The sequence below is a fragment of the Lotus japonicus genome, chromosome 3 (assembly GCF_012489685.1).
Source record: "Lotus japonicus ecotype B-129 chromosome 3, LjGifu_v1.2".
Taxonomy (NCBI): Eukaryota; Viridiplantae; Streptophyta; class Magnoliopsida; order Fabales; family Fabaceae; genus Lotus; species Lotus japonicus.
The window spans coordinates 22,464,581-22,489,582 of record NC_080043.1 but is presented as its reverse complement, the minus strand read 5'-3'; the positions used below and the strand labels follow the sequence as shown (position 1 = coordinate 22,489,582).

At 36.1% G+C, this 25,002-nt stretch overlaps 3 protein-coding genes and 1 long non-coding RNA gene across 13 annotated transcripts; 1 reads left to right on the top strand and 3 right to left on the bottom strand.

Annotated features, from left to right (window-relative positions):
• Positions 1-1,312: 1,312 nt before the first annotated feature.
• LOC130743771 (uncharacterized) lies at positions 1,313-3,414 on the bottom strand (the record flags this gene model as incomplete). The annotated part of the gene is made up of 2 exons (XM_057596001.1): positions 3,400-3,414; positions 1,313-2,464 (listed from the first exon to the last, which is right to left on the bottom strand). Coding segments are annotated over exons 1-2 (1,167 nt in total), but the record flags the coding sequence as incomplete, so codon positions are not given.
• Positions 3,415-4,265: 851 nt separating this feature from the next.
• LOC130748132 (uncharacterized) lies at positions 4,266-11,451 on the bottom strand. 9 transcript variants are annotated; one of them, XR_009022597.1, is made up of 6 exons: positions 10,626-11,189; positions 9,897-10,230; positions 8,089-9,300; positions 7,467-7,608; positions 7,175-7,207; positions 4,266-4,649 (listed from the first exon to the last, which is right to left on the bottom strand). It is a non-coding gene; the product is annotated as an uncharacterized LOC130748132 (long non-coding RNA). The 9 variants fall into 9 exon arrangements; XR_009022595.1 differs by having other exon boundaries at positions 7,175-7,608; positions 10,626-11,190; XR_009022596.1 differs by lacking the exon at positions 4,266-4,649 and adding an exon at positions 9,718-9,825 and having other exon boundaries at positions 6,889-7,608; positions 9,914-10,230; positions 10,626-11,190.
• On the top strand, positions 4,839-6,431 carry LOC130748131 (uncharacterized). 2 transcript variants are annotated; one of them, XR_009022590.1, is made up of 4 exons: positions 4,839-5,192; positions 5,307-5,363; positions 5,846-6,136; positions 6,223-6,431. XR_009022590.1 is itself a non-coding variant. In XM_057601287.1 (3 exons), the coding sequence occupies exons 1-3, from the start codon at positions 4,911-4,913 to the stop codon at positions 6,047-6,049; spliced, it is 543 nt and encodes a 180-aa protein (XP_057457270.1). In that variant the 5' UTR covers positions 4,839-4,910; the 3' UTR covers positions 6,050-6,431. The 2 variants fall into 2 exon arrangements, 1 of the variants encoding a protein (XP_057457270.1); XM_057601287.1 differs by having other exon boundaries at positions 5,846-6,431.
• A 306-nt stretch (positions 11,452-11,757) lies between the features above and the next one.
• LOC130743770 (uncharacterized) lies at positions 11,758-13,258 on the bottom strand. Its single transcript, XM_057596000.1, has one exon. It carries the CDS (start codon positions 13,256-13,258, stop codon positions 11,948-11,950), a length of 1,311 nt encoding a protein of 436 aa, XP_057451983.1. The 3' UTR covers positions 11,758-11,947.
• Positions 13,259-25,002: the final 11,744 nt, after the last annotated feature.

Sequence of the window (25,002 nt, the reverse complement as noted above, 5' to 3'; positions counted from 1 at the left end):
TTCGTTTTGCTCTTGAGTTCACATCGTCATCCTTTGGAGGGTTTTCTAGGAAGATTTTGATTGACTCCATCCAAGAAGGCTCGCCTTCAATTACTGACTTGACTGCTTTCAACTTTATTTCTACCAAATCAATGCTCGGGCGAGGCAGGGTTTCCTGAATGACTGTTTGGTAATTGCCCAATCTCCCTGTGCTCGCCAATTTTGCTAACACATCTGCCCTCTCATTTTGGCCCCTCGGGACATGTTCTATCTTAATTTCTTTGACCTCCATCATCAATCTGCGTACCACTTCCAAGTATTTGGAAAGTTGCGGATCCTTTACTTGGTACTCGCCTTTCACCTGTTTAACCACTAACTGCGAATCTCCCTTGATAAATAACTTTTGGACCCCCAGCTCAATGGCTAGCCTTAAGCCGGCAATCAAAGCCTCATACTCAGATTGATTGTTGCTCGCCTTGAACTCGAACTTTAGAGACTGTTCAATGATCATTTTGTCTGGACTTTCAATTGTTATCCCAGCCCCACTTCCAGTCTTATTAGAGGATCCATCCACAGATAGGACCCATTCTCCTCGAGTCTTCTCGCCTTCCGTGGGTGTTAATTCCGCCACGAAGTCGATCAAACTTTGAACTGTGACTTGGCCCCTTGGCTCATATTGTATGTCATATTCTGACAATTCCACTGACCAGCTAACAAATCGCCCTGACAAATCGGGCTTCTGAAGTACTTGTCTTAAGGGGACATCAGTTTTAACTTTAACTTGGAAACTTTGGAAATAAGGCCTAAGGCGCCTCGCAGTTTTCAAAATCGCCAATGCAGCCTTTTCAATTTTTTGGTACCGCAACTCTGCCCCCTGTAAAGTATGGCTCACGAAATATATAACTTTCTGCTTTTTTCCCTCTTCCTGGAGCAACACTGTACTCACCGCCTTGTCAGTAACTGCTAGATAGAGCACTAATGGAAAGCCTGGTGTTGGCTTGGAAAGTACTGGCAATGTGGCCAATGATTCCTTTAATTTGGTAAAAGCTTGTTCGCATTCCTCTGTCCACTGAAACTTTGAATTCTTTTTTAAGCATGTGAAGAATGGGGCCGCTTTGTCACCCGCCATTGGCAAGAAACGTGACAAGGCGGCCATTCGTCCTGTCAAACGCTGAACTTCTTTGACACTTGTTGGGCTTTTCATCTCTAAGATCGCCCTTCCCTTATCAGGATTCACTTCTATTCCTCTCGATGTCAACATGAATCCCAAGAACTTTCCTCCCTGGATCCCAAAAGAACACTTCTCAGGATCTAACTTCATTTGATATGTTCTTAATTGAGTAAACGCTTCCTTAAGATCGCCGCCATGATCACTAGCCCTGGCGGACTTTACGATCATGTCGTCCACATATACCTCCATATTCCTGCCCACTTGTTTTGAAAAGATTTTATCCATGAGCCGTTGGTACGTAGCTCCTGCATTCTTCAATCCAAAAGGCATTGTCTTGTAACAGTAATTCGCCTGATTGGTCATAAATGTTGTACTCTCTTCATCCGATGGATGCATCATGATTTGATTGTAGCCCGAATAAGCATCCATGAGACTTAAAAGTTCATTCCCCGACGCTCCATCCACAAGCTTATCGACATTGGGAAGTGGATATGAATCTTTAGGACACACTTTGTTCAAGCTTGTGTAGTCCGTGCACATTCGCCACTTCCCATTGGATTTTTTGACCATCACAACATTGGCGAGCCATGTCGGGTACTGCACCTCACGGATGAAGCGAGCCTTGATTAGTTTCTCTGTCTCTAATTGTACTGCCTTATTCTTTTCATCACTCATTCTCCGCCTTGGCTGGATGACTGGGGTCGCCCCTGGTCGAATAGCCAATTTGTGAGTGATCACATTGGGGTCAATCCCTGGTACATCATTGATGGTCCATGCAAAGAGATCCAAATTATCACCCAGCAGCGTGATCAACCTTTCCTCTTGTTCCTTTGTCAAACTGCGGCCAATCTTTAAATCTTTATCCTTAATTTGCACTTGCTTGGTTTCTTCCAGAGGTTGTGGGCGGAAATCATCAGCATCGTCTCTTGGATCCAAACTGAATCCCTCTTGCGGAAAGATTTCTGTGATTCTGTGACTTTCTTTGGCGGCCTTACGCCCATAAAGCGCCACACTTCTTAAATAACATTCTCTTGCTGCATTTTGGTCCACATGTAATACCCCAACCTTTCCATTGCAGGCTGGATATTTAACAGTCAAATGAGCTGTTGAAACGACCGCACATAGCTTGTTGAGGGTGTCTCGTCCCAAGAGTGCATTGTAGTTGGCTCTGCACGCCAGGACTAAGTACTTCACTTGAAATTTCTTTACAAACTCTCCTTCGCCAAAAGCAGTTGGTATTTCCACATATCCTCGAACAGTGACACGGTCCCCTGTAAACCCTACCAAGGTTCCTTTATACGGCCTCAAGTCTGACTCTTTTAGCCCCAGGCGATCAAAGGCATCACCATAAATGATATCCGCCGAAGACCCCTGGTCTAAAAATACTTTCTTCGTGACATAATTGTTAACCCTGATTGTTACCACAATTGGGTCGTTGTCGTGGGGAATCACGTGCGCAAAATCCTGAGGAGTGAATATGATAGGGGAATGATTCACCCAACACTCGCTTTCGCTTGCCTCATGTACTGAGTGTACTGCCGCCACATAGCGCTTTCTAGCCTTACTTGAAATTGCACCCCCGCCAAATCCTCCTGCAATAGATGAACATTCCCCAACAGGATCGCCCAACTCTTCCACTATCTCCTTGCCTTTGCCTTTGTCTCCTTGGGTGATCCTAGCGACTTCTGGCGTTGCTGTGTCTTTAACGAAGTTTGCCAGATGACCAGCCTTAATCAATCGATCAATTTCCCGCCTCAAATTCCAACAATTATCCGTCGTATGCCCCAACGCTTTGTGGTACTCGCACCACCTATTGGTATCTACATTAGCTGGCGGTCGCCGCAAGGGTGGTGGGTACTGCACAACATTCGTTTGCCCAACGGCCCTTAAAATGGTGCTTAAGGGCGCATTTAACTTTGTAAGTGGAACTGGAGCTGGCGCAGTACCATGCTGACCAGTTGTGGCTGCAGCGGGACCTTGAGAATTACGGTGCCATGTATTTTGAAATCCTGGTTTGGAGTTTTGATATGGTCCCTGTCTTGGTACACGGGGGGTTTGTGCTACCCTGGTTTCCTTCCCTGCCTTAGGTTTATCCTGCGAAACCCCGCCGGAATGGGCTTGCTTGCGTCCTTCCTCTCTTTCTTGTTTTTTCTGATCATCCTGCTCAATTAATATGAATTCCTGAACACGAGCACGAAGGTCCATCATGTCTTTTGCTGGTCGCCTCGTCAAGTCCCGATTCAAGTCACCCGCCCGAAGACCATTTTTGAAAGACGCAAGGCAAACATCCGGATTGCCCTCCTCCAGTTGAACGGCCATTTTACTAAATCGCGCCATGTAGTTCTTGAGCTTCTCCCCTGGCTGTTGATGTATGCTAATAAGATCAAACATGGTTGCCTTGGTAGTTTTATTGGCGGAGAATTTAGTTAAGAACTTTGTGGACAAATCAGTAAAATTGTCAATGGAGAAGGGCGGTTGACGGATGAACCATTGCATCCCCACAGACGGCGCCAATGTTCCGTACTAGGGAGTTCTGACGTTGGAAACTGACAGAAAGTAAACCCTAGCAGAGTACTAAAAATATCACAAAAGGAATATTCTCATTAAATGTTTGAAAGGTACTTTTTACAAGGGGTTGACCTCTCCTTTTATAGAGGGAATGATCATAACATGGACTGTCACTGTACTTGGGCCTGACAACCGGGGCCCAAGCCTCTATACATATAAGACAAAACTAAAGAAATCTTCCAGCTGGCGCGTGGACCCATCCAAAAGAAGGGCGGGCTTCGACGTTGTTCCACAAACCCCGCCATGGCTGCTTTCGTTCATCTAAATGCTCGATTTGGGCGGGAATAAGGGATACTTATATCCCGCCCAGTCCAATTTCTAATAAGCCTTCTCACACAAGAATTGAGCGTTAGATCATTTAATTATGAATTTGGATTCCTTAGTGTGTTAACTCTCACATGATCATGCTATTTAAAATTTTAAACCTTTAATTATATTTTAATGAAATTTGGGCCCTTAATTAATATATGGAGATAGAAAATTAAAATTATGCGAGATATAATACTGATGATCAGATTTCATTAAAAAATTAATTAAAGGTCTAAATCTTTTCACATAACATTATCATATGAGATTAACATATGATAAATTCAAATCTGAGACCTCTTAAATGACACATGAATAATTATATTTTTAACACAGTGTCAAAATATTATTAAAGCACCCAACCTAATATGAAACCTCTTAAATGACACAGATCCTTTAACACATGCGTTAACATGAAGCCTAATATGCATAATTGTCATCATCGTCGTTCGTTCAGGCCAGCGAGCCTTCTAAAATGATGGTGCGAGAAGATCTGCATCAATGACCTACTTTCTCCTCCACCAAAGGTCCGCGTCAAGGGAACGCTTGTCATCGAGCCACTTCACCCGAGCGATCATGTAGGCCTTAGTGCAGACGAGCTTCGTCACGTAGAACTGCTCTTGCCCTGAAGATGAAAAACGAATCCTTTAACATGAAACCCGAAATGCATAAGCTGTTCAGGTTATAGGTATCGAATCAAGATCATTGAATATTGATATTAAAGTGACATATCCCATAACCAAAGTAACTAAGTAAGTAATCTTTAGTTGAAAGAATTAATAATTTTTTTTTTTACCAAAGTAGCAATTTTGAAACAATTTGAGTATCTCATGACACGTGGATGAAAGTTGATATGTAAACACCGGAAATCACCTTAGAGGAGAAAATGCATTGCATGACAGTACACACACTGGCACTCTGCCTCTGCAAATTCGCTTCTGATGCTATGCTCCCCAGTCCCCACTACTCTCTTTTTGTCCTTACTTGCTGCTCACATCACACGTTCCGCTCCTATATAGAGGCTAGCTATTTTCATTTTCATCTCATAACACCCTTTCGCATTCCCCTCTTCTCTCCCTCTCTGATTCCAACAAAGGGTTGCTCTGCAACTCAGACTCAGAGGCAGAGCATGGAGGACGGGTTTCCTCAAGCGCTGGATCATAACGAGGTAAGACCATATTCATGTTTATTGTTACATACAGCATGTGTCCTTGAGATTCAGCGTGAGCGTGGTACCATATTCATGATTCTCATGCAATTTGACGACTCATCACGTTTGCAGGTTGTTGACAGAGATTACAAGGTTGATGAGCCGGTGAAGAAGAGTGAGCCTAGAGTGGTAATAAATTTCCCCTCCCCTTTCCCTAATTCTTTGCATAATTTTGATATTTTGGATCCAAGGCCCGGCCTCAGTAGAATTTTTTTTATTTGGGCCGTATGGGCATTTTTGGGGAAAAAAATGGCAACCAGGGTAAAATAAAACCCTCTCGTTCTCGGGCGACTGGTATGACTAGCTTGTTTGTGCAGTTAGGGTTTGGGTTTGATTTTCTGGGTTTGGGGGTTTAGGGTGAAAAGGGGGTTTCTATAATTAGATTGTTGGGTGGGTATTGGGTTCTAGTTCTATGGTGAAGAATGTACTGTTAAGCTTATTTGTTTTTTGTGATTTGGATAGTACTGAGTTGAATTCATGGAATAAGATTATAGTTTCTTTTCAATTTGAAGAGCTGGGTTTTGATTTTTATGCTTACATTTTGAGTTCCTTCAACTATTTCTGAATTGCCAATATATATATTGTGATTGTTGGAATGATTTTCTTTTCAGGTTATGCCTAAGTGTCATCCTGAAGAGTTCGAAGAATACACTGATATGATTATGGCACGCATGGAGGATGAGTGCCTAGCCATCCCTTTGACGGAGGAGGATTTCGACTTTACGGTCAATGCACACAGCCATCTCCCGGTCATGTTCTACAAGTATGGGTGCGAAGACCTGGTGGAGGAGTACCAAGCTGCCGCCTATGTTTAATGCCTCGGAGGAGGAGGACTTTGCTCTGCAGTTTGATATTCCACACTACCCTGCTATTCTCTTCTTCGTGGATGATCCCATGACCAAGTAAAATCTCTTCTATTTTCCTTTGGTTTTAATTTTAATTTTATTAAATTACTAACTCTGTTTTTTCTCTTCTATTCTCTAACCAGTTCTGCTTCTTCTTCCAAATGATCTCCGATAGTATTATGTTAAGAGCGGAATTTTCATGCTAAACGAAAAGAAACTATATGATTTCATTGGAATTCTTTTTTTTTTCATCTAGTTTTTTCTTTGGGATCGAAGTCCCTTCTCTACTTTTCCTTTTTCCATTGAACTGTACTGCTATCTCATTTAGTCAAATAAAAAACTAATAACAATCTATATATATCCATGCAAGAAAATTTCCTTTATATAAAATTGGTTAGATATGATTTATATTTTTGGAGCATGGAGAATTCTGAATTCTCATTTTATGTGTCAGTGCACACCCAATGGTATGGCATGTTCTGACAATATGAGAAGTAAAAAGCATATTTAATTGAGATAAGTGCATATAATACAAAAATCTCATTAAATTAGTCTGAAATAGAAAAGACTTCTTTTTTCAATTCTAACATAAAATGATAAGAATCTTACAAAGTATGAACTATATGCATAACTAATTTGAGGGTTTAGTAAAGATTGCGTGATAGAATCTGAAAATCAAATTGAACCCTTAATGTTTCAAGCTAAAAATATAGGACAGTAGATGGACGGAGAAAGAGCTCTAAGCAATGAAAAGCATTTCAAATCCTCTTTAGCCTACAAAGGCTTTATGCAATTATTTCCCAGTTACATGTTCTTCAAATAGATACTTTAATTCAACTTTTGTTTTTACAACAGAATAATTTATTGAATGAATAAAGCACCATGTGGGAACATCAAATAGCATGGCATTACCAATTACCATTCCACGTTACTCATTCCACAAATTAACCGCAAATATCTCTAATACAGATATATAACTTGTGTCATTACCCCACCTTAACCCCCAATCCAATAAACAGGATTATAGACTCTATAAACCAGAAACAAAGACAGTAAACACAGCACACAGTTCGTATACCAGCAAGCACACAGTACCTTTTGTTCTCTCCGCTATTACCATGTAGAAGGCTGGTAAAAATGTCAAAAAACAAAGTCAGTGATAGCATGCAATTCACTGGAAACAGAACATACCGCGATGAAAAATTGACTAAAGAAACCCTCGACAACATGCTCCATGCATCAAATGCAAGATGGGATAAATAAATAAATCAGTTTCCAATTTTTCTCTCGCACTGTTGAAACAGAGAAACAGTGTGAGCGAGAGAAATAGAGAGCAAAGTTTTGTTGAGGAAGACCTTGACACTAAGGATAAGATAAGCAAACTTACCTGAGTCTCAGAGAAATCATATGTGAGGATCCTAATAGCTCCATCAGTGAGCAGCACTTGACTCTTCTTCAGTGGCGGTTTCAGTGCTCTTCTTGTTGTGCTTCCTAGCGTAGGTCTAGTTCCTCAAAAGTTTGGGATCCATCTACAGGAATTGACACAATATACAATTAACCAAAATTACATAAATCAGTGAGATACAAATCATTTTAAATTTGATAACTCGAAAAAACAAACAAAGAGCACCCCTTTGTTAGATGTGTGGCGGTGCCTCTTAGGCTTTTTGGTGTTGTTATAGAGATTTTAAATTTGGTCTGTGTTACAAATACCTTAAGTTTAGCTAATTTTGCATATACATATGGCAGCAATGCTCATTTTTTGCAACCTAATAGTGTGTTCAATACACAATGGAAAAAGAGTAAAACATGGTGTTCAACCTCAAGCTCTTCTTTCTTAGAGGCCTTGACCTTTTCCTTCTCTAATAGAAAACAGAGAAAACAGAAAAAACTGAACTGAAAATATTTTGTTATTGATTTTCTTAACATTCAGTGAATACAGAGGTATCTTATATATAGATGTAATAGCTTGTACGCTAAGCTATCTAACTAAACAAACTAACCACAACCTTCTAACATAATGCTAATGGAAAGTGGCAGATGTACAGGATTGCTGTCAAACTGACTTGTAGTAACAGTATTCTAAATACTCTAATATTCTCTTTAGGTTTTTTCTCCTCCTTCAGATTTTCCGCTTCTGACTTCTTCGCTCTCACTTCTTGGGTTCCTTTGGTGTTCTCTACTAAAGTTTCCTTTCAACCTATACAAACACAAAATAAATGAAAACAAAAAATCTGAACTGAAATCAACAAATATGAAACTTCAAAGATTGAAGATGAGCAGTACACATGTTCTCTTCTTGGGTTCCTTTGGTGTTCTCTACTAAGGTCTCACTTCCGCAATGGTGAATGTTATTTCAGAGAGATAATAAACAGCCATTAACAATGAAACTTTAAACATTAAAGATGAGCAGAAAGGGTTAATCTAGATTTTGAAATTGCAAACTTAATAAAAAATCACATAGGAAGGGGCTGACCTGATATAAGAGAAAATTAATCTGATCCATCTGGGATCTGGATTCACTGCATATATCAAGATTTTAGAAAAGAATTATGCAGTGGGATGGAAACAGAAACAAAAACCATGAGTAGAGCAAGTTAATATGTCCAAAAGATCAATGGTCTTGTTATTGAAACGAATTCCAGAGGACTTCAAGTGCATAGCAGATACCTCACAATGCAACTGCATCAGCCTCTTTTAGCTTGATCAATGATCATCAAAACCCATGTCAAAACATTGTCATAGAAATGTAATTTAATAAATAAAGATGATAAAATTCTAGCCATGAGAATTATCATAGGGTACAAAGTTCCGCAACTATACATCAGATTCAGATGGCAAAATTATAGTGAAAAAACAAAGTAAATTGCATTTGAAATAAACCACGTAATTTGTAGAAGACACATTCAGCTGATGAAATCAAGTATATCCACCTGATATTAATGACTGGAAATTATGGTAGACCACTTGTAAAAGAAACACATAGTGCAGAATATCAAAGAAAATATGCAGTGAAACCCCCCAAGTGAAAAATAATAAGAGAAAAAAATCAGGAACATAAAAACAAACCTCCGCTGTTATACTTAAGACTAAACACCCAGTTTCTCCGGCTTCGTCTCAAAGGCACTCGTCCTCGATTCGTGGTCAAAAACCAGCTCGAGCACTCCTATTCAGCCGCCGTCTTTGCCTCCTCGAATTCCTTCTTCAGAAAATCCGGCTACCTACAACCAAACATTCAAAAGCAAGAAAGAATACATGAATGGAAGCAGGAAGAAATCAGTAGACACAAAATGAAGAAAGTCAGCCAAAATTCTGAGACGTAACCACGACAATGAGCATGAGGCTGATCATCTAATTGATATTTGAATACACAACTAATCCGAACTTGACAGATAAAATAACTCCAATATTATCAGTAATCAATTAATCCTTGTTGGTTCAAATTCCTCTTTAAATAATAGAGTCAGTCCACCTTTATCACCTTTATATTATAATTTCCTAAAAATGAAAATATCTGTAAATACAACGAATTTTCTACTACATCTTCTGTTCTTCAACAGGGTTATATGAACAGACCTTATACTGAACCTATATGCATCTTTATCTACAGTACCATAAATGTAAGATAGTCTATTTACCCTTTTGGATACAAATCAAAGAGCACTTAATGGAGCTTATTTAGTTTTTTCCATAATAGATAAGCTCTAATCAGCCCCAGTAAGTCCTTATTCGAACGGGCTCATATTCTGTTCATCACAAGCAAATGCAATTTTGTTACTTTTCTACAAACATAATATGAAACTTAGTGGAAACCTACCAGCCAAGAAGAAATACCAGGGCACTCAATGGCAGGAAGTGATTGGCTCCCACCTAAAAGCGCTTCTCCATCTGGAGTTGGTGTAAGAAGAAGCTGCAAAAGTGAATATGAATATGTGCCTCATTATCAACCCCAGCCTAATTCTTCATAATTCCTCTCTATCGCTGGATTGATATTTTCTTCTCTCAATATTGTGCTTTGATTTAGCCATTGAGTGTGCATTTGAAAAACCATAGGCAACAAAGTTATCCCCCCCCACTCCTTTTTCAACTTTTGCTAGGCTTAGAAGAATCTTTCATGGCTTTTGACTTCACTTTTCTCATGATTTCAGGGACTGCAGAAATGGAAAAACCAAAATTAGAAAACAAATATATCTAAACTGATAGAATACAGGGACAAAAATAAAATAGGTGAAAGTCCAAATCTGCAACAAAAAAAAATCAAAATTATATCTCCACTAAAGGTAAATTAATACTTGGAAACTTGGCTACAAAAGGCATCTCACATCTGCATCAGTAGGTTGAGATGGAAATATTTTCTATTTCTATGTTTGTTTAGAAGACGAACGAAATAGGTTGTATATAAGCTAGCACACACGGGGTCCTAGAACCCATATGCAAAAGGACCCAGCTGCATAAACCCATAAATAGAGTCACCAGAAAAGCTGAAAATTTTAACAGAACAGCACATATCTTGCTGTCCATAACCCCCAAAACTATGTTGTCTTACCTCTTCAATCAGCTTCTTCCTCATACCCTATGTCTTAAATAAAAACATAAAGGGAACGCACACTGATGAAACAGGCAGCTGCAAGATCACCCCTGAGGAGGCTGAATGAGCTTTGCTTTCTTGTTTATGTTTTCTGATCCCCTCTCATCCCTCTCCAGGTCCATTTATAGGCTCTTCAATAGGGGGATTAACCACATAACATAATATAAACTTGTTTGCACTTGTGTGTAAATCAGTTGAATCAGACAAATCTGTGGTAATAGCCAAGTTGGGAAAAGTGTGCAGCAGTACTCTAGAACCTATGCAAGTTTTTTTTTTCTTAGTCATAACTCATACTCTATAATGAGAGACATGGAATAATGGATATGCTACATTTGTGAAAAATATCTTGGGTACTTCTTTGACAGGGCTTCTGCCCATGTTAATGTGATTGAATTTTCAAAGAGCACGTCAATCTCAAAGGTAGTAAAACCATTGAAGCCAAATATGCCATAGTAAATTGATCAACTATATTTTTGAGATTGGATCTACACAGTATGCCATGTTAACTAATAAATCATGTGTTTCGTTACCTGAGTGAACATGAAACACGGCAGAGGAGTGGTGGGATCCTTGATATATAAGTTTGGAACTCTGGCAGGTTCAAAAGTCAAGATGTGGCAGTGATATTTGTTGAGTCCTGTTCCGGAAGACCTCATTGCCTTGACTCCTTCCTTCCATCCACGCACAATGTCAACCTTATCATATGTCATGAACGCTTCAAGCATCATACACGTGTTATACTCAATTCATCACTCTCTTGGCCTTAGTTTGTATACAAAGAGAATAAAAACACAAAATTCCGCCAAGTGCTTGTGTAAAAAATTTTCCAAAACTCTAACAAAACCAAGCTTGCATATATATGGGTGAGTACATAGGAAAAAGCTAAAGGAGCTACAAAACGAAAATTAATTACTACTTATAACTTTTATTCTCTCGGTCCAAATGTATCAACGTTATATCAAAATGAAATTAACAGCCTAATTACTACTACTTAAAAAAAGTGGTCCTATTTTTCTTACATTGTGCAAATGGTTTAGCAGCATATTATCAGACTAAGATGAAATTAGAACAAAGAAAGGATACACACAGCAGTAAAATCACAGCAAAGTAAGCATTCAAAATCAATAAATAGAGAGAAAGCCAGTGCCACAAGTGCCAGTAAGCATCAATGTGTAAGCAAGACAACATGATAAACCTTAAACTAAAATTCCCCTATTTATAAGATGATAAAGATTAAAATTCTACTCAACATTGTTAGATTAAAACTTAGGGCGCGGCTATCAATTCAGCTTCTTCCACCTCCGTCTCTTGAAGAGCTTCTTTTGGAAGACAAAATCTAGTTCGCCATTGGTCCTCACGGCTATCAATTCAGCATCTTCCACCTCCATCTCCCTCAACCTCACCAATCCCTTATTTAATTCATTCCACCTCTCATTTAATTCATTCCTTGGCGGCCCTTCATCAATATCGGAGAAGTTGTTGATGATCTCTTGGAGAGAAGTTAGACTGGAGAAGGTCAACGCCGTTGACAACTTATCTTCCTTCACCAGCATCTCCTTCAACCTTAAGTGGCTATTTATGGTCTTCAGCCTTTCACACAAGGTCTCTTGGAACCAATAGAAGGTCTTCCGCCTCCCGCACAAGATTTTCCTCGGCGGCTTCGAGGTAGGGTACTTGGACTTCAGCTTCTCCATCTCCCTCAACCTATTCCCTCTCTCGTTATATACATTCCACATCTCATTTAATTCATTCCACTTCTTTCGCCACCCCTCATCAACCGAGGAGGTCTGCCGCAGGCGCGGGCGCATCTCCTCCTCAAATAAGTCCTTCATGATCTCTATAACTTGGAGCTTAGTTAGTCCGGAGTTGCTCAATGCCGCTGACAACTCGTCTTCCTTCATCGTAAGTATCTCCTTCATCAACATCACCATATTTAAGACCTTCAGCGGCTTAAAAAAGAATTTCACCGTCAGCAATAGCAAGGTGTGGTTGGAGGAGTTGAACCTCGTCTCGCTCACCCTCAACCTCATTAGTCTCTCATTTAATTCATCCCGCTTCTTTCGCAGCGGCCCCTCATCATTGATGAGGGGACGCGGCACCAAGAAGCTGTTGATGATCTCTTGGAGAAATGTTAGTCTGGAGTTTGACAACTCCGCTAACATCTCATCAACTTCGACCAGCATCTCCTTCAACGAAATCAACCTATCCAACCTGTTTGAGTTAATCAGCTTCTCACCTAAGTTCATCTGCATCTGCCGTGTCGGCGGCAGCAAGATGGGGTAGGACGGCAGCGCCGACAGCACAGACAGATTCTCGATTGTCTCATTAAGAAAAGCTTGTCTGGACTTGATCATCTCCGATAAAAATTGGCGTTCATTAACGTATCTATCCCTAAAACTCAATAAACTCAAAGTTAACAGCTTCCACTTTCTCTCAAATTGCACGTGGCTCTGAAAATTGGTGTTGAGGGAAGCTTGTTTGGAATTAACGGAGGAGGAATTGGGGCCATCGCCGCTGGAGTTGGAGGTGGATAAGAGGCGGAATTGAAGCAGAAAAGGGTGGGTTCTTCTCAGGCGGAGGAGGATTGCCATAGTTGATACTTGATAAACATGCAAAGCCTTTCCAGTATAACGTGGTTGTCTAAATAAGAAAAATTAGGGTTATATCACCCATTACTTAGTTATTCCAATTATATTATGACATGTGTCACTATATTATCCACCTCACTTTTTATTTTTTATTTTCGTAATATTTATTTTATTAATTAATTCAATTACACAATAGCTCTACCAAGTTAGATAATAGCTTAGTACTCCTTTTCTAAAAAAAAAAAAGTTCCCAATCTCCTTTCTTGCACCTTCTTTCCTTGGCGGCGCCAACAACCACCTAGATCAAGTAATTTGCCTATCACCACCACCTTGATTGACCAATATAATATGTTAGGATCAGGTATGAGACCTTCATTGACCATCATACTGAACAACAAAACACTTTCCTTTACAAGGTTTTGCTTACTCATGCTACTAATAAGGATACAATATGCTTCCATGTCAAGATTGTTGCCCACTATCAACATTTGCGAGAGTAATTCCAACAGATTTTTTGCCTTGCCCGATTCACGCATGACAGTAGTACAAGTGACGCCGGCAAAGGGAAGAACATGAAAGAAAGGGATTAGGTGATTTTACTAAGCTATTATCTAAATTGGTAGGGCTATTGTGCAATTGAATTAATTAATAAAATAAATATTACGAAAATAAAAAAATAAAAAGTGAGGTGGATAATATAGTGACACGTGTCATAATATAATTGGAATAACTAAGTAATGGGTGATATAACCCTAATTTCTCCATGGGTCATTTAGACAACCCATTTTTTTCTATTGGTTGGAGGCTAGTTTGATTTATATGATTTTAGATGAATCATGAATTAGAGGTAGAGAGAATTGGGATCCATGAAAAATATATGAAGGCAATTTTTTTTATTCTAAAAATTCGTAATTTATTTTTCAACTTGATGCTTCGAAGAAAACTAATCTGATTTTATTGTTTTAAATAAATTAACTAAAATATAAATTTGGAAAGAAAAAAAAAGAAACTCTTAAATATAAATTCTCAAGTATTTTGGCTGGTATCTTGAAAATATTTTTTAAAATATAAATTTATAATGAATAATTTTAATTTCATCATATATCTACCACTTATTACAAATATGTTATTCACAAGAATATCCATTAAGTGAATTTTAAACGTATTTTAGAATATCCGTGGATTTATGGGTACTCCCAAATATGAATTTACAAATTTGTTCAAATGAAAATAATATTATATTTATATTTCAATTTCAATATAAGACTTTATTTTATTATTATTTAAAATTTACACTCCATTCAATGTATTAGACATGATAATAATATAAACGTATACAATAAATGATGAGTTCATCTATTGTGAGAATTTCTACGATTATAGAGACTGAAAATTTTAGATTGTATGATGTTCATATATTTTTCGTATCCATATTTTTATCTCTACAAGTTTTTTTTCTCGAAATTTTATCTTTGCCAGTTGAATAACCCGAACAGGCCTTAAAGTAATCAATATCATCAATATCCATTAATATCAATATCAATATCAATCAATCAATATCAATATCTATATTTACGTATTAGAAAAGAACAACTTCTAGCATGACGTGTCAGCACCAGATTAATTCTCATAAAAATTATTCTACGTGTTAGTTTGTTAGATAGCAAATTCCACGTGTCAATTTCTCCTTAATTTGATTAATTTTATATATTCTAAAACTTAACCAAATTAAGTAAAATTAGTTAAAAAAAAAAGTCAGTCCGTTTTGAATGGGGTCAAATTTTGAGAAAATCAGTTTTTTTTAAATGATTATATTACATATTTAATGTGATTAATGTAATCCCGTTTTGAATGAGGTTAAATTTTGAGAAAATCAGTTTTTTTTTAAATGATTATATTACATATTTAATGTGATTAATGTATTAAATGAGAGTCAGATAAAAACTGGGATTATGTTACATATTTAATTTTATAAAAAAAGTGATTATGTTAAATATGAAAATAAATCAAATCCAACGTAATCATACTCGATTTATAAGAGATTCACGTCAAGGAAAAAACAAAAAAGACATTCAATGGGTAAATATCTTATATCTTCTTTTATTTTAACCTCTAAATTTAATTTCCTTAAAAAATAGTCATTTTAACCAAAAACAAAACATGTGATAAGTGATTTAAATTTAAATTAATATCATATCACATTAATTTTCCCTTATTTTAACCTCTAAATTTAGGTTTTGATGACAATCGACAAATTCCTCGTGCAACGCATGGATAAAAAACACTACTCCCTCCGTTCCTGATCTTTTGTTGTTTTAACTTTTGGTCTAAATTTCAAAACTTTTGTTGTTTTACAAACCTAATGCATTTTTTCTCAATTTATTCCATGTATGCCCTCATTTAATACAATATCTCTCACCTATCACCTCTTCTTTTCACCAATCAAAATCATAACAAGTTTATTTACCAATAACTATCACTCTCTCTCTCTTCACTTTATCTCAACATTAAATAGGGATGTTTATGTCAACAAATATATCAATGATTGCACTCTTAAACAACGTGTATAACCTTAAACAACAAAAGATCAAGAACGGAGGGAGTAGTTATTAGAAAAGAAGAACTTTCATCAGGCCAATTTGATGAGGTGTCACTCCCAGATTAAAACTCAGGCCAAATTGATGAGGTGTCACTTCCAGATTACTTCTCATAAAAAAAATTTCACGTGTCATTCCATTAGATAGCTTCTCTTCTGTTGTGTTATTTTATCTTGAAACCGAATTTTAAAAGATTTGTCCTAATTATCTAAGATTTACATAGATGACTTCTTTCTAAATTTATTTCAAAAACAAATCTTAAAACCGTTCCCTGAACACATATTGACAACAATTAAGAAAAAAAATTAAAACACAAATAACTTAGAATTTAAAAAATAATAACTGAAAACGAACTCGCATAATCATGTTCATGATTAATTGATGTATAAACTAGTGTTTGTTCCCGATATGTGCTATCTTCTTTCCCCATTAATTCTCTTTTAATTGTCTCTTTTTCTCCCCCAATTTCGTTACTCTCTCTTTTCTCTCATATGACATTTTCAATTTTCAATTTTCCTATATATTTTTTCGCTTTTCCCATTAATTGTCCTTCTCCCCCCCCCCCAATTCGCTGCTCTCTCTCTCTCTCTCATCATCCCTTCTTTCAAATTCCCCTTTCTCCTTTTGGAAATAAATCCGTACGTTGCACGGAAAATATGTCTATTGTATTTGATACATCAATTAATCATGAATGTGATTATGCGTGTTTGGAATTAGGGAACACGTGTAATGTATTGAATGAGGAACCCTACAAATTTAAAAGTACGAAAATTCAATAAAAAGACCATAAAAATTAATTAATATTCTAAAAAAAAATAAAAAAATAAAGATAAAATCAAGAAATAAACAACCTAAATCCTAATCAAATCTAAAATTTAACACGTGATTTTTTTTTATGAGAATTAACCAAAGAATGACATGTGGAATAATTTTTATGAGAATTAACGTGAGAATGACACGTCACTAAGAATTAATCTGGTACTGACACTTCATGCTAGAAGTTGTTTTTTTCTAATATATATTGATGATTGATTGATATTGATATTGATATGCCTGATGTAGTATCTTAGATAATTAGAGAATTTTTTTAAAAAATTTAATGGATTATAATCTCAGCACTACATATTTTATTTTTATATTGTGGATCATAAGAAAGAATAAAAGAAGAAATCACAGAATTCCTTTAAATATGTAGTAAACTAGTGTTTTTTATGGTGAATTTTGTTATTGTATTTAAGACAACAATCAATACTTTCATTATGAAAAAGTTGAAATTCTAAGAATGAAAACAATCATAATAAGAAATAAAGATATTTTAAAAATTTAAATTGTGAAACTCAATTATAGTATATTGTACTCAATTGGTAAAAATCTTCATTTATGCGAGGTACAAAACATTTTTGCTTACCAAGATGAAAATACATATATCTGGATCTATTAGGTTGCGGACCAACAAAATGAAACAAAACTATTAGTTTAACATGAATATATTCCTGTTCATTTGAGCATTTTATCCTTCAATTTCAACTATTCCCTTGTATTCTCTTTATCTCTTATGACATATTTTCACATTAATATTTACTCTAAGAGTATGAAAAATACTGAAGTTATATTGGAATTTATTTTTATATTAATTTCGCACTAAAATTATTTTCATGTAAAACGTTTATTCTCGTGAGTTTTTTTTATCAATATTTGTCATTATCATGATTATGATTCATAGTTGTCCATTAGAACAAAAGAAAAAAGAGTACAATGAAGAGCAAGAAAATGAATGATCAAACATTCGTAAAGATCAGTAGAACCTAACAAAGAGTAAGAGAAGTTGGAGCATTTTTCAAAATAGGTTTGGATTTAGAAGAAGTTTAGAGCATTGCAATCCAAAAGAATTAAACAGCTACTATGTAAAGATGAGACTTACTAAACTTCATAGGTCAAGTTAGTGGAGAGGATTTGTATACTCCGGTTATGCATTCTATTTACCTATCTAAATACAGTGGTAACCTCTCAATCAAATTGTTGTTTCTACAAAGAATAAAACTTCAAACAAAATATAAAAGTAAATATATTAATTATTTCCATAAAGAATAATTTAAGAACACCAATAAAACACTTTATTATCCAAAAATAGAAACTGAAATACAATTTAATATCAGAGCCTACAAAAGCTAGGAATCTTAAACTACCAATCCTAAAACCTATAACTTGAAACACATCAAATATTCTCCTTGTTAAATAGGCCTCATTCTCCTTCTCATATTTGTCAAACCCCCGCCCGAAGTGCCCCATTGGCGCTCCAGTAGACTACGAATAAATGCACGCCAAATCAGCACATTCATCAGTCTAATATTTGACGCAGGGACCCATCAAGAAATCCTGGATAAGTTTCCAACTGGTAAAGAGTCAATCAGAATCCAGTTTAAAAGCACATATAGGAAAAACTACAAAAAGCCTTCGATAGAAAAAAGCAAATAACTCCTGATTGTTCATGTTCTGTTATAGATACTCATTTTGTAGACAAAAAAGTAAATAACTTAAAAGGGACATGACAAATGATAAAAAGTCTTCTTCAGTTATATGATAGACATCTAGTTCCTATCCATGCTTCTGCTGAAGATAGTACGGACAACAGAGAAAGATTTGAAAAAATAATCATATAAAAAGGAGAGGAAGCTAGAAACAGACCACAATAGATTGCAGGACAGGCAAACAGACAACAATAGATGATCCTTTCCCCATGTGGCTTCTAGCCTCATATCAAATTGCAAGTAAAAAACTCAGAATCAGATGAGACAAAAAATTCATAAAATCATATATGTCAGGCCTTTTACTTAAGCATCAATCCATGATTGCTTCGGGGACATTTTATCTAGGCAAGAAAACATTCACATGGAAAAATCAAAATACACTGAATGCTAGTCATAAATAAAGAGTACCAAAAAATAAAAGTTTGAGATAAGAATCAAAATATATCATTTGGAGGTCTTCTTCTATTAATCTTCCTTGTTGTTCATCATATGCTAATATTGTAAGGGAACTTAGAGAACAACTGTTGTAACCTAAGGATGCGTCAGTTCAATGATACGGGAGAACTACTAATTAAATGTATGATTAACTTCTTAGTTCTCACCTGTATCCATAATAAAATCCAGATTGCAAGAAGCAATGCATAGGTGCGTGGAGTATGAAAAGAGAGAAACATTGGAATGTGTAACTACAGCATTCAAAGGCTGCGCATGAAAAATACACTTTAAGAAGGAATATCATATATGATGAGTGAGATGAGTGAGAATTCTCGACCATTTAGCAGTAATCACATCATATGGAGGATTTCAAAGACCAATACAAAGACTTAAATTAATGACCCGAAGCTTTAGAGCAAATACCTGCAAGTATAATGAATTCGATCAATGATATCTTCAGTGAAAACATTTCTAATCTAGCCAATCAATCAAAGCAGTCTACAATAAAAAATAATGTCCAAATTCAATCTATAACCTGGAATTTGAAAGTATTGAAAGCAATTTATAGGAAAAGATAAAATTAATTGAGGAGTTGAGCATTTAACCTGGAACCTTCACATAGACCTATCAGAGGAAGAGGAGTTTGAAAAAGAAATAACAAATGATAAAAGCAGTGTATTTAGTAACACACAGACAATAAGAGACATTACAAAACAAAAGAACAAGTCAGAAACACCTCGGGGAATGAAGAAGAACAATAATCTTTTAGTTTATCTTATGTGATAACACTGGAACTTAATTGTTCAGTTCCTAGTCTGTAAGCCAAGAGTTATATTCAAAATTTTACATGTTATGAAAATGCTGCCTTGATAATGGTTATGAAAAAAATTAAACCATGTAGTATGAGAACTTACCATGTTAAGTTCCCTGCAACTTGATGGTTTCCTCTTGCGGCTGCCCCATTCTCTTCGGTGTTCATACTCATAATAAATACTATCGATTTCCTGCAAACAAATCATCAGAGTTATACATATGCCCGTAATGGAACAAACAGAGTGAAAGACTGTCACTGGCTCAATGCGATTCTGCAAGGAAGTTAAACAGATAAGATGAGATGCTTGAAATGAAATTAGAAGAAACATCCCAATCTCAGATCCTAACTGTCCATGGTGCGGGTTGTATGAAGAATCTGTTTCTCATGTACTGTTTGATTGCTTTTTTGCCTGGAAAGTCTGGTCTCAAGTTGTGAACTGGCTGGGATATTATTTTGTGTGTCCAGATAAACCTGTGGGGCATTTTAACTAATTTATAGGCTGCTGCTATTTGGCGAAGAGGGAAGGACTGGCTGCAATATGGCTTGCGGTAACTTGGCAATTGTGGATTGCGAGGAATGCATTGATCTTTAGGGGAGAAAGATGGGAGGTCTCGAGACTGTCTGAGGCGATTAAAGCAAAATCTTGGGCATGGCTTCGTGCCAAAAACAAGAACTTTTTTCACTCTATGTTTGAATGGTATAATGAGCCTATAACTTGTCTTCGTGATTTATAATGGTGGGACTTTGTCTACACAGGCTTAAACACTTAGAAGGGATTTGTGATTGCTGATTGGAATGGTTTCATGCTTTGTGGTCTGACTTATGCAAGAATCAACTAAAGTTCTAGTGGTGCAGAATTTGTTGTCAGAATACGTGATGGTTAAGAGAACTTGGAGAATTTAGCAGCTTTGAAGGATCCATTTGCTTAGTGCAGAATTTATATTTTTTCCCCTTCGTGGTATGATTTGGACTTAGCCTTTTGTACTCTTTTTCCTCACTAGGTTTTCCCAATGGGGTTTTTCCTAGTGAGGTTTTAATGAGACAAATTTCTAAGTCTAACCTCCTAGGGGCTTTCTTTCATTTACAAGTTGAGATGTAATTTTTCACCTAACTTATATTGACTCTTTTTGTATTGGGTTGAAGTACCCCTTGTACTTCACTTCAATATAATTCATTGCTTATAAAAAAAAACATAACTTGACGCGGCAAGATACAGAGACAATAGTCATCCGAAATAAGAAACTCATTTTAAAAACAATCTCATTGGTTTAAAATTCACCAGATTATGATGAGAAACCTTAGAATAATATTCATGAGTGAAAAATATAGGCTATAATCTTCTATGTTATACTACACATACATAGCTCTTTATAGGCACCTTAACGCTATGTTTGTTAGAGCTGATTTAGAAAAGAGAGAGATGCCAACGAGAGAGTAAGGAGAGAGATCCTTTGTTTGGTAACACGGTACTGTAGCAGGAGAAAGAGATGAGTGGTGGGCCATCTCACCTTTATGGACTCTTCTCATTTTGAGAAGAGATTGCTCCACAAGCATCAAATTTTTTATATTCCAACTTTATCCTTACCTACTCCTTTGATTACTTCTAAAAATAATTAAATATTTGCAATTATAAGGGTAACAATGTCTTTTAGTATTAAAAAAGTAACTTTACCTCTTCTCTTTTTATCATACCAAACAACCTATTAATCTACTCTATTTCTCACATATTTCTCTCTACTCAACTTCTCTCTTCTCTACTCTCTCTTCTCTATCTCTCTCTTCTCTACCAAACAAAGTGTAAGATTGATTGGGAGCAAATCAATTTTCAAGGGCACTCCTAATCTGTATAGCATTTTGTTAGGAAATTCACATTTCAGATTAAATGAAATAGTGCAGTGTTCCCCCCTCAAAAAAATAAAAATAAGAGACAAAAAGTAAACTTTTTGACTCTGCTGTAGAGAATCATCAGCAAATGAAATTCCTAAAATCAAATAGATTTGGAATCTTTTTAACTGGGTAAAACAAATTGCCACATAAAACCATATTTTCAGAAGACCAATCAGGAAGCACAGTATCATCAAAAGAACACGTTGATTAATTGATAAAAAAAGAATAGTTTGTTCAGAAGCTTACATTACTTATCGTCGCGTGCAACCGTGCTTTGCCGTTGCCGGTATCGAACATCGAGGTAAATGGCCAATAAGGTTAGCTATACCTTTCATAAAGTTTATCACCGAACAATTCCAGCGGCTTCATGTGCGCCTTTTTTGTGCCTTGCAATCCATTAAGCTTTCATTTATCAAAAACAGAAAGAATTCACACACAAAAAGTCTCTTCCTCAAACAAAAGAAAGGATACCAAATAATCACTAAAAGAAATCAACAACCAAGAACTCATATTAGAGCTTAAAAACGATTCACTCACATCTCTACTCTACACACTCACTTGTGAATCACCTTTAGGGTGACACACTTAATAATCAAATGATTTCGTTGGAGGAAGAGTAGGGATTCTGTGAGTAACACCTCATTAAATTGACCAGCCTGGGAGCGACACCTCATTAAATCAGCTTTAGAGAAGTTCTTTTTTTCTAATATATATTGATATTGATATTGATATTGATATTGATTGATTTAACTATGGCGTGGTAATTTTTTTTAAAGAGCTATGTCGTGGTAATAAAATTGATAGATTCTATTTAGAAAAATGTGTGAAACTTTTTTACGTGCATGATAATTAAACTCTTAATTTATTATATAACATAAAAAAATGAATTTTGAAATTAACTCTTCTTTGAATAAAAAATGAATTTATGAATTGTATACTTTTCTTTGATAAATTCTTTCCCTTGCACGAAAGTGTGATTTTAAATTTGTTATTTTATTAAGAGTAATATTTATCAAACCCTACATTCTTTCTTGATTCTTCCATTTTATTTTTCACTTATTTTCCTTTTATTTCATATCACATTATATATCATATCATTTATTTCTCTTTTTATTTATCTCACCTGTTTTTTGGTATCTAGGCACCAGTAGGATTTAAATCCAGGACTTAGGAAATTTTAATCCATCAAATATCATTTAGGCTATCCATAAGTTATCTCAACCTTAAGTGTCAGAGTAACAAGAAGTATCAATAAAAATTAATTCTCTTTTTCTTAACTAGCAAAATCCGTCACGAATGATGCCATATTGGGTGACGCAAAAGTTTCCCTTAATATATTCTGCAACATTGAATTCAAATGGAACACTTCCACCCTTTTTTCATGACAGTATTAAAGAGCATGGGCAATCCATGTAATACGGGGTCAGGGAAATGGTAATGGAATGGGTCATTCTGTTCACAGCTGGAGTATGCCAGCCATGTGCAACAAATGTACAAGACTACAAGTTAATGAAATTGCACTATTTATGGGATTACTATTAAACCATCAACTAACGTGATGCAAATTTTGTCTCAATTTGTCATATTTTAATGTCACCCTATTTTATCATCCGCTATTATATGTAGACCGCCAACAGTAAAGAGTCGACAGACAGACATATTACATACAAATTTTTTTCTCTATATTTTTATCTTTTTTATCATATCATGCATATATTGTATTCGGCTTTTCTCTTATAACAAAAAAATATTATATATTGTGTTCCGGTCGAACCAAATGAATAAAAGATCAAATTATTGTCAAATTGTTGGTTGGGACAACCAAACACAAAACTTTCACTTTCTAACTAATTGGTGTAACATGAGATTAAGTTGAAAGAGAATTGATGGTTAAGTTCATGCAGGATTAATACTTCTATTATCACTCCTCACTTCGGTAATACATGTTTAATCACACAGTACGCTAGGCATTACTCATTTTAGCTCTATTATTGCTCTTCTAGATTTATAAAATTTTCTCTTTCTCATGTCATGGATTCTCACTGTTCCACAATACTCTCTCAGTCATAACACCATTGTGCACCAACACATTTGATTTGAGAATCTCACTTCTCACATTGTGGAAGAACATATCGCATTTATCACTTCTCTTCTTTTCTAGTGTCTTAGGGATGTTCGAGGATTGAATTGAGATGGAATAATGATTCATAGACATAGGAATAGTAGAAACACCCCAAACACCCCTTTTTCCTGCGGATTTGGCCAAATAATACACTGAACTAACCACCTAAATACACATGACTAACCATAAAGCACATAACCGTGTAAAGTTGAAATTCCTAAATTAGGGATTTGGCCAAATAATACACTGAACTAACCACCTAAATACACATGACTAACCATAAAGCACAGAACCGTGTAAAGTTGAAATTTCTAAATTAGGAATTTGGCCAAATAATACATTGAACTAACCACCTAAATACACACGACTAACCATAAAGCACAGAACCGTGTAAAATTGAAATTCCTAAATTAGGGATTTGGCCAAATAATACACTGAACTAACCACCTAAATACACATGACTAACCATAAAAGCACAGTGTGTTCTGTGCTTTTATGGTTAGTCATGTGTATTTAGGTGGTTAGTTCAGTGTATTATTTAGCCAAATCCGCAGGAAAAAGGGGTGTTTGAGGTGTTTCTACTATTCCTATGTCTATGAATCATTATTCTTGAATTGATATGATTCGATCTTCTCTTATCGATTTTTTTTTTATTTTATCGTCCAATAATTTTTTCTTTAAAATCAATTTGATTCATTCTACAATGGTTTGGATTGGATTGGACTTTCAAATCTTGGTTTAACTTTTTCCCTTTAAAACTGTAGTATATAAATCTTAAAATGACGATCATTCTTGGTCTTTGCAGATGAAGTGACACTGCATATGCTACGATCTTGATGAGATTGTGTGTTTTCTCCAGCCATTGAGGGACATGGATGGCTCGACCAGATTGAATCACCTTTGGACACCACCACCAACGAGTTTTGTGAAGCTGAACACAAATGGTAGCTTTCAATAGCGAGAGGAGTGTATGGGAGGTGGTGGTGTGATCAGTGATAGGAATGGAACTTGTTTGGTGGGCTTCATGAGCTACGCAAATGGGGGTAACCCATTCATAGCATAAGCTTTGGCGCTGCGTCAGGGTCTTTGCATCGTGTGAAGTCGTGGTTTCAGACAAGTGATTCGTGAAGTGGATTGTATTGAACTAGCTTCAGCTCTGGAGGATGGTGAGGATATGTGATTCCATGTATAGGGTCGGATTCGTCGTAGCATTAGGGACATGCTAGACAGGAGTTGGAGGGTTAGCCTGTCTTGGATTCACGGGGAGGGGAATGAGGCTGCGAATTGGTTTTCTAAGAGAGGGGTTCACTCACCTGCGTCTAGTCTTATGATTTTTTATATGCCTTCTGTTGAGCTCGAGACCT